The following is a 9723-nucleotide window of genomic DNA, read 5'->3' on the forward strand; positions in this document are numbered from 1 at the left end:
GCAAATTAAATGCATTGAACTTGCAACTGGTTGTTTCTTTTCCTTTAGTGTTCTTTCCAAGTGCTTTTTAGGCGTAGCAACACTCCTTTGTGGTTGCTTCACTTCTTCCTCAAGCTGCTCATTGAGGAAGGCATAGTGGACCTTCTTTGGGCCTCCTTTATTAGTTGAAAGAGAGGTTGATATTGCCTCATCTCTGGCTGAAAGTGTTGAAGTAAATCATCCAACTTAAAGAGATTTCCATACTCCTTCCCTCTAGCTCAAATTTTGTTGTGATTCCTTGAGTCTTTTCTTATATATTGTTAGCAAGCCATACTTAGTCCCTTAAAATGGAGGTGCTTTTAATTACGTTTTTTATACTTCATGTGAGAGAGCCTATTCTAAGAGAGAAAGTGCAAAGGGGGAATATATATTTAACTACATCTAGCTTGCTTTTCTTCATGAAGACATCCAATAAAACTGGCCTAAAAAATAGACCAAACACAACAACATCTGTTGTCAATGATGTTCCCTACAAAGCCTCAATGTCTTCTAACATCTTCAAATGCAAACCAAAGAATGCGGGAAAGTAGAAGCCAAAAAAGTAGTTGAACTCATATATGAGACATGTGTTGATGGTGGTTGAGAACTTTAGGGTGGTATTAAATGTGCCACATGCATTGACACATAGATCCATGTTGTCATCGTCGCTAGCTAGCTTCATCTTCCTTACCAGTGTGTTGCTCTAGGGGTTCACTTCCTTAGATAGCTCACCGAACATTGTTGAGTGAGTGAGTTATGGACTTTTTGTGATGATGAGAGCGCCCCCCCCCCCCCCCCCCCCCCCCCCCCCCCCTCCCCTCCCCCCCCCCCCCTCCTCCTTTCCTCTTTCTTCTTGTTGAGCGAGTTATGGACTTTTTTGTGATGAGATAGAGCCTCTCTCCCTCTCTTTTTTGATAAGGAGAGGAGGTGGGCTACTTTAGCATATATTCTTGAGCTAACATGAGGGAATTGTGAGAGAGGAGGAGGATTGAGAATCCTTATGACCAAGGAGGCAATTGAAGAGGGACGTGAGGGTGTTGAAGAGGGAGCGGATGAGAGAAGGGGCCGGGGGTCGAGGAGGAAGGAGGGAAAGGTAGGAGTTGCTGGTGCGCAGGAAGCCCTTGGCCGCCCTCTCCACAATCTTGCTCTTCATAACCACTTCCGACTCGTCCAACCATATCGTCATCCTCTCCTTCCGGCCATCCCCACCCGGCACGTCCCGCAAGCTCGTATACCTAGTCACTCCCCGGGCCTCTCTCATGGCCGCTGCTTCTTCCACTCCCCCTTGACCTGCCTTCATGGACCTTCTAATTTCCCTCTCTGCTGCGCCATCGCCCTCCTTCTCTTCCAGTCCCGCTCCAGGTATGCGGCTGCTGCTTGCTTCGCCTGCGTCTCGTAGTAACGAATCGCAGTATAGCGCCCCCTCGCCATGACTGCCTCTTGCACAACTCCCCATCTCCGCGCAGATCGTTCTCTTGCATCCGCGTCAATGCGCGAACGAGCTCTCATCCTCGCCCGGCAGTGCTTTTCGATTGATGGACTGCTTTTCATTTTTGCTTTCTCCCTGTTGTTGCGTTGCTTTTTTAATGGGAAAGTTACCAAATTACCCTTCAAATTTGTGGAAATTCCCAAAACCCCCCTGTAATTTTAAAATATCCCCAATCTACCCCTGGTGATAACAGAAAACATGGAAAAAAAAGTAATCTTTTACAAGGTTCTATATAAAGCACTCTATTCAACAAACTGAGTGTGTGAGAATGCAGATTCTCGATAGTATTATGGACTCAAGAGATAAAATAGCTCGATATTAACACATGCAAATGCTATCGTGGATAATTATCTTTGGCTAGCAACTTTGTAAATATGTGTTTATGTTTTTGTATTTTATCTTTGAAAAAATTGGCACAATTACTTGTAAGAAATAGCACAAGGGTCTTTTGGAAATTTTAAAAATCACAGGGATATTTTGGCAATTTTCCGTTTTTTAATTGATGGTTTGCTTTTCATTTTGCTCTGTCTTATTCAGATAAGGTAATTTAACTAGTATGTACGAATGGGCTATGAGAGACATTATGCCCACGTTAATAAGACAAGCTTAAACTTTAACAAGAATGTGATTCACTTGTAGCTTATCTCGTGATGCACAAAGACCCAATTTGCAAGCTTATCAATTTGCCAATTAATTAAGCAATCAGTTCAATGTCACACTAGGGAGATGTTACCTCAACTACAAATAACTAAAACGAAGCATCTTTTTTTAAGACACAAAATGGGGATAATTTTTAGGAAAAACACAGCAATAATAGCTTGGTCTAAGTCTTTGGCTCGCTAGGTGAGAATTAGGGAGAATTCACAATGAGTCTCAAGATATATTAGGCAATCATCGCTATGTTTCCTCTTCCCACCCGAAAGGACAAGGGGATTCCATTAGGATTCTTGAGAAAATGGGCTATGCCTAACAATGCAATTCTAAGCATCAATGGACCCCACTCATGCTCCTCACCTCATCCTACCCCTTGGGTTAGATCGCTTGTGGTTTAGACTCTCTAGAAATTTATACATGTCCAAGGTTTAGACTTTATGGGGGCAGTTTGAATTAGTTCTAATGTCCTAAACCAACGGGTCGAAGTGCGTTTCGACGAAAGGCATACTCACTAGAAGTGCGTTTCGACGAAAGGCATACTCACTATTGTGACTTTACTCAGAAGGACTATAGTAAAGTCCCATTGGCAAGAAGGCCAAACTTGGGCAGAGCCTATATATGACAAAAAGTGCAAAGGCTAAAAGAGTGGGGTTCTCAATAGTGCCCCCCCCCCCCCCCCCCGCGCAAGAGAGGCACTTTATTCTAAGCTTCAAAAATCTTTAGCTAAATGTGCATGTGTGGCCATAGTCCTAAGGATGGGTACCCTCCTGGGAGATTTGACCCCTTGGATTTCCTCACAGTTAAAGAAACCAAATATATACTTCAAGTAGGCCCGCTCAATTTTCGAAACAAGGTCTATTAGATGGAATCTTTGTTTGATGCTTTGTATGGCTTGAGGGGAAAAGGGTGGGGGAGAACACGTGGAAGAGAGAGAGAAAGGTAAAGAGGCAAATTTTTTCGTGTGGATGGTATATCGTAGTGCGTACGTCGGGCAAGAGACGTAGACATTCTCGACGATGGCTCAGCGTCGCGACAACTGAGAGAGATGTGCTTATGCACAATAGCGAACGCGCGAATGTCGTCTTGCAGACCGCGAGACATTATTGTTCCTTGGGAGGCCAGGAGTTTGGAGATGCAGGAGTTGCGGGACGGCAGCAGGGATTGATGGCATACTTTGCTTGCGAGGTCCAGGGTGCATGCGAGAGACAGGTTGTTGAGGCCTTTGCTTGCAAGGCAAGGGAAGGTTCAAGCGATGGGGAGGGCAAGTGTCTCTCTCTCTCTCTGTTTCGCTGCAGGTCGAAGACCGGACCATGTCCGGAACATGAGGAGAGTCAAACAACACTCCCTGCATCTTACTGTGTGGAGTATGCCATAGCGATCGTGCGGGAAGGAGGGCACCAGGGTCGCAATGATAGCGATGGCGGGCGCAACGACGGGGTGGGTTACATGTGGGGGACCGCGCGCAGGAACCAGAGACAATGGACACACTTGAACTTTTTGATCTGGGGAAAAAGGGAATCTTCACGATTAATTAATGGGTTCCGGATTTTAGAGCCAATAGAGCCAGTAGAGCCAATTTCAAGTATATAAAATGTAATCTATGAGTCAACATTATATGGAAAGAGGGCCGACACTTTAGGTGCTTCATCAACTCTAAATACTTTTTTCATCAATGTTGCACACAATATAGGCTCCTCCTAAGGAGAGTTCAAAATGATAAAGAAGAAAAATGCACACGATCTAGTCACGTTCTTCCTTGTTCATTGTTAGACCAGATTGAGAGTTGCAATTTTTTTTGGCCTGCGTGAAGGGCATGGGCTATAGCGTTCAGTCCTCTTTTTGCCGCTAGCTGAAATTAAGAAAAAAAAATTGACCTAGAAAAAAGTTGACTGGTCTCAGAAGGTAGTGGCCATTTATAATAGTCCTTTTCTCTAGGCGACATTGTATGGGCAATGAAGGCATCTCTCTCTCTCTCTCTCTCTCTCTCTCCAAGGTTTGACAGTCGTTAACTCTAGCCCATCGACTCCTCACAGTTTGCCCCACTACCAGCTTCCTTGATTTTGGCACTCATATACATTTGCGTGATGGAAACCTTCATGGAACTCTCTCTCTCTCTAGGTTATTTGCTCTAAGTTGTTTCTAGTTAGCAACAAATGCATCTCTTTGGTGTAATCATGGGGTCGTACACTTCCATTCATGCAAGTCCTTGCATCTCCTGCATATCGAAACAAGAAGATGATCAGCCTAGTGCTTTTAACCAAAAGCTATAAACATTGAAACATGCCATTGGAGGAGGTGGTGATGGAGAGGTGGACACTCACGGAGGATGACTAGAGGTCACCCCTCATGCATGGGATTCTTATGGCACTCAGTGCACACAGGGCTCCACCTCTCATCTCAGGAACTGTCACCTTGGTCCTAGTGGGCTTGAACACTTTAGGTACGCATGCTGCCTTGGTTCTATTCAACATGTTGCAGTTGGCTATGCACTTGGTACTGGACTCTGTTCTAGTTGGAATGGGGCCCATGTACATGGTGTACCTGTTTGTGAGGTAGATTTGAGAGAGCATAATGCCCTCCAACCCCTACATACTCAAGCTTGACCCCTTCATCATTTCCTGCCGATCCTTCACACTACAACCAATATAGTGTACTATGGCACTATGTCCCCTACTCCACTACTTTCCATGTTGTGGCTCTAGGTTTACTGCACCATCTCACCTATGACATGCCATCAATCAAGTGATTTGATATGGACTCAAGAGTGCTCATTATGCCTGTATATAACCAATAGCAAGCAGAGCACTTTGATGCTTTGCTACAACCTCCTCCCATGCCTTTGTATAACTAGCAATAGGGAGACGTAGAGCACTTGTGTACTATCATGTTGTTGTTGTAGAACGCACATGTATTGTTATACAATGTACCTATTTGGACTCTTTGTCTTCATTGCTATAAATTGTACCTAATAGATTGCTTTATCTTTTTTGAATCAAGGGAAACTTGCACTGGTGTTCAACTTGGACACTAGTATGCATGCAAATGTGGTGAAATCAATATTTGATAGATTTGGTAAGCATTTGTTTTCAATAGTCTTTGCCGAGATCTACTACAACCTTTAGCAAGAAACATATAGAGATGCAAAATAAAGTTGTGCGTGGATAATTTTTGACCACGGATTCTATCTGCATCATAATACTTTACTTTGATGTATCATTGTTTGTTCCAATTAATGCCATCATGGCCACTTAATCACCTTGCATGATATCATTGCAACATTATTCTCTCATCTAGACCACTCATATGCTACCCCCAACGTCAACCTTTCTCACCTGACCATCACAAGAGGAGCGCCATGTTTGTAGCCACATCCCCTTTTTTCTTTTAATTGGGGATAAACCTATCTTAGCCCTTGGTCTCATTGAAAATGGGATGTAATTTTTGGGTGAGCAATTTTTGGTGAGCGCCTTTTAGGAATTGGACAAGCAGATCCCCAAAAGATTCTTTATCTACCTCTCTCTCTCTCTCTTTCTCTCTCTCTCTCTCTCTCTCTCTCTCACCCAATGCTAAATTGGGTTTCGTCTGTCCTGTCTCTGATAGAGAGCTCAAGAATCTACTTACTGAATGGAGAGACCTGCACAAAATCTTTGTTAGCACTAAAATTGTGGACATAACTAGGAAGGCAAAATAGCATGGCTTACCTGTCATTGCACACCACATAAGGAATAGCTTTTGCCAAGCACTTCACTAGCATGCACTGCAAGGTGCGTGGCTCTACATGTATATCTATATGCCCAACATATGATTAATAATATCTTGCATGCATTGCTAAAGAGAACAATTCAACATTAACCATTTTTACAAACCTAGAGCCATGTCCGATAGGTCCTCTGTAGCCCTGTCCAGTGATGGTGAAGATGGAGGTGACTCTTGGGTGTCCCCTAGTGGTCTCGGAGTGAAGGAAAGTGATGGTGATCTTTGTGCACTCCGAGCACTATGGCTCTGAGCACTGTGGCTCATAGCACTAAGGATGTGAGCATTATGGCTGACCTCGATAGAATTCTCCTCATCTACATACTCGCTCTCTCTATCACTGGAGGTCATAGCTCTCATAGCTCTCTTCCTTCTCTTCCCACCTTGTCGGTCAGCCAAGGGGACTTGCTTGCCTGATGTGGATCCAATCTTTGGGTCTTTCTTTGAGGCCGGTTTTTTCATTGTGCTCGAAGAGAGTGCATCCTCTACCACAACGGCTTTCTTACGTGAAGAATTATGCTCCGCTATTGACTAAAAAATGAAGGTTAGTGTGTCCATGTCATATTGCATGGAGAAGGCAAAATAAAAATAGTACTCTACCTATGTAAAGCTCTTTCTCTTCGGGTGGGTACTCCTTATCCGGCGCTCTTTCTCTTCGGGTGGGTACTCCTTATCCGGCTAATCCAGCCACCAAGGACACTTTCCCCACACTGCCTTTGGCCGCAAATCATTTATCCACGCATCCGGATATCAACCCGTCTCCTCTCTCTCAGACATGCACCATGCATCACTAGGGTGCTTGGGAATGGGAAAAACTAGAGCATCTCTACACCATCTATAAAACAACAAGTAATGTTTTGTGCCACCGTGACAAGATTAGTGTAACCTACAAAACATACGTAAAGTGTCAAGCACAAAAGTCAAACTTGTAGAACATGCATCGTGCCGTGCAAGCAAAGTGGGGTTGCTCTTCGGGGCTCATGTGTGGACTTGATCTGTGCACTCCACTTCTTGAAGGCTTTGTCAAAGTGGTTCCTCCTATATTTCTGCAATGTGTGTGTGAGAGTGCAACCATGCCTCTCTTCAACCTACTTGTGTAGGCTTGCAACATGTCGATTCTCGCCCTCCATTTTCTTGGCCATCTCAAGCACTCTCCTGTAACAAATAAGAGGACACAAGTGAGATCACCAACATGCTGATTCAAGGACATAATCAATTGATCCACCTTTCTAATTGCCACCAATACACGTGGTAGCGAAGCCATTGGATCCATGCCTTCTCCGTCAACCCTATGCCATTCTCTTTCAAGGTTGCATCACCACCTTGGAGCATGTCGATTAAGCGGCACTTTCTAGCAGAGGAAAAGAGTCTTCTTTTTTATTGACACATAATGAAGAGAGAAAGATATCAAAAGACTTACAAACATTTACGTACTCTTCTAGGCTAATGCGTGCCCGCGCAACCTCTGTCACTCTAGATGGTGTCATTTGTGGTGGTCTTCTCTCCCCAACCTGTAAATGATATACATTTTTGAAAAAAGTCGTTGTTGTTTTCTGTATTTGCAATTGTTGCTATCTCAAGCCCTTTGCACGTGAACTACTGCTCTGTTTGAGATAGCGTCAAAATGATACTTTGCTCGAATGCGTCAGGTGCCAAGTTGTATAGTCAAAGCTCCCTTTTGATGGCAGACCTTCAATTTTGCTATTGTACATAGCATCAAACTCTTACTATCATTTGCAAAGGATACAATGAAAACATATATAATAAAAATTCATAATCAAATCACATGCTCGATTAACATTGCTTTCAATGCATACCTTCCAAATGAGTTGAGCAAGGATAGCCATTGGCAACTTTAGCCACTTTGATTTGTTTGGACCCTTGAAGTTCACAGCCCTCTCTGCTGCCAATCTCGCTCTTTCCGAAAATTTCTGAAGGAGTGAAGTTGGGTTCGCTAGCCCTAGCTTTCTCACCATGAATATATCGTGCGCAGTGGTGTGAGGGACTGAAATCCTCATAGCCCTATAGAACACTTGGGTGTATTAAACAATTGGATTTACCTGTTTATCATTCCCAAAACCAATAAAAACTCCGCTGTCTCATGGGGTTGAAAATCCACAAGCACGCACTCCATGCGTGGTGTCTCCTCAATGGGGATGTCGTTCTCGTTCATCCACCACCTCTATGCCTCCAATCTGTGATTTCCATCCCAAACCACAAATTATCTCTCAACCATAGCTCGGGGATTAGACCAAGCTCCTTGTCCAAGTGATATGACATCGCAAGATCTCTCGAGGTATGATCGCAACAAGAGAATTGTTTATGATATTCCCTGGGAATCCGGTCACTTACAATAAATCTTGCCATGGTTGGTTGGTAGCTTTTATTTGCAATGGAGAGTTGCAAATCCACCACATGGTCATCATGCGTGCGGATGGCAAGGTTTGAAAGAAGTCGACATAGAGGTAAGCACCGAAGTTTGCCATGATAGGGAGCTCTATGAGCATCCACCCACCCTTAAGAAATATGCTTATCGACCACATTTCCAAATGCTTCATTTCCCGTGTCATCTGTTGTGCTAGCAATTTCCATGTGATATTCTCCACTTGTGTGGTCAGTTCCAATCACATCGGTCACGGCGGAAACAATCCGATCTAGACAACTTATAGCTTGAGATTGTTGAGTCTCTTGGGTGGACCGCGGTGGGCACTTCTTGCGATGTAGAAGCAAGAATTTCATCTACGACACCATCATTTTTTGATTGATTTCTTGTCCTCATAGTTTGGCTAAAGAGATGGAGAGAAATAAAGAAATGTATGGCTTGTGGGAAATTGAGAGCTTGAAGGAGAAAGCGAAATGGAAAGTTGAGAGCTTGAGAGAAAGACCAAGTGAAAGCTTGATTGAGATAGAGAAAGAGAGATTAGCTCAATAGAGAATGATGTGAAAAAGAACTTCTTGACCTTATTTATATAACTTGCATTTTTTTTGTTTTTTTAAATTGTAATTATCTGTGTGTGTATCATGCATGTGTGTGCATGCGTGTGTGTGTGTACGTGTGCGAGCGTGTCTGTGTGTGTGTGTGTGTGTGTGTGTGTGTGTACATGTGTGTGTATGCCTATGCATGCGTCTGTGTGTGTGTATGCGTGCGCGTGTGTGTGTGTGTGTGTCTGCATGCATATTGTGCATGCAGCTGTGTCTACACGTGTACGCATGTGTGTGTGTGTGTCTACATGTGTTCGCATGCGTGTGTGTGTGTGTGTGTGTGTGGAGAAGGGAGTGTGGGGGGGGACACGCGCTGTGGACATTGCATGTCCCACTGTCCACACACTTTCCTCATTAGCGCGTGGACTGTTGCCGTGTGTCCCAACGGTCCACGCACCAGCGTGTGGACCAAGGTCCACGCTAGTGGCCTAGCCACTAGCGTGGCCCACGCCATACCAGGTGTCCATGGGACCACCATGCAGGCTATCCTTGTGGCCACGTGTATCGTCGACAAGCGATGACACACATGACGTGCCACAGTGGCAACCGCATCGCCATGTGGGAAGCGCAACTAACACATGGCATGACGTGTATTGACACGCTTGACGGCTGGTGCCATGTGTCGCACCATGTGTACCGCCGTCAAGCGTCAGTACATGTGTCATGCCATGTATCAGCTGCATTGCCCACATGGCGGTGCAATTGCCACGTGGCATATCTTTTAGGTACACGTGGCATGCCACGTGTACTATCGTCAAGCGGGAATACATGTGTCATGCCACGTTTCCTTTGGGCATGCCATCGTGGCAGCCACATGTACCGTCGGT

The 9723-nt window shown here is 44.5% G+C and overlaps 1 protein-coding gene across 1 annotated transcript; it reads right to left on the bottom strand.

Annotated features, from left to right (window-relative positions):
• Positions 1 to 864: 864 nt before the first annotated feature.
• LOC147447070 (uncharacterized) lies at positions 865 to 1658 on the bottom strand. Its single transcript, XM_086524241.1, has one exon. It carries the CDS (start codon positions 1472 to 1474, stop codon positions 974 to 976), a length of 501 nt encoding a protein of 166 aa, XP_086380367.1. The 5' UTR covers positions 1475 to 1658; the 3' UTR covers positions 865 to 973.
• Positions 1659 to 9723: the final 8065 nt, after the last annotated feature.

Source organism: Adiantum capillus-veneris, chromosome 11 (genome assembly GCF_014529385.1).
Source record: "Adiantum capillus-veneris isolate H3 chromosome 11, ASM1452938v2, whole genome shotgun sequence".
In the NCBI taxonomy this organism is placed as follows: Eukaryota; Viridiplantae; Streptophyta; class Polypodiopsida; order Polypodiales; family Pteridaceae; genus Adiantum; species Adiantum capillus-veneris.

What these genes read in the sequence shown, in the direction of transcription:
- LOC147447070 (XM_086524241.1), bottom strand. Translation starts at nt 1,474, where the DNA reads ATGGGGAGTTGTGCAAGAGGCAGTCATGGCGAGGGGGCGCTATACTGC.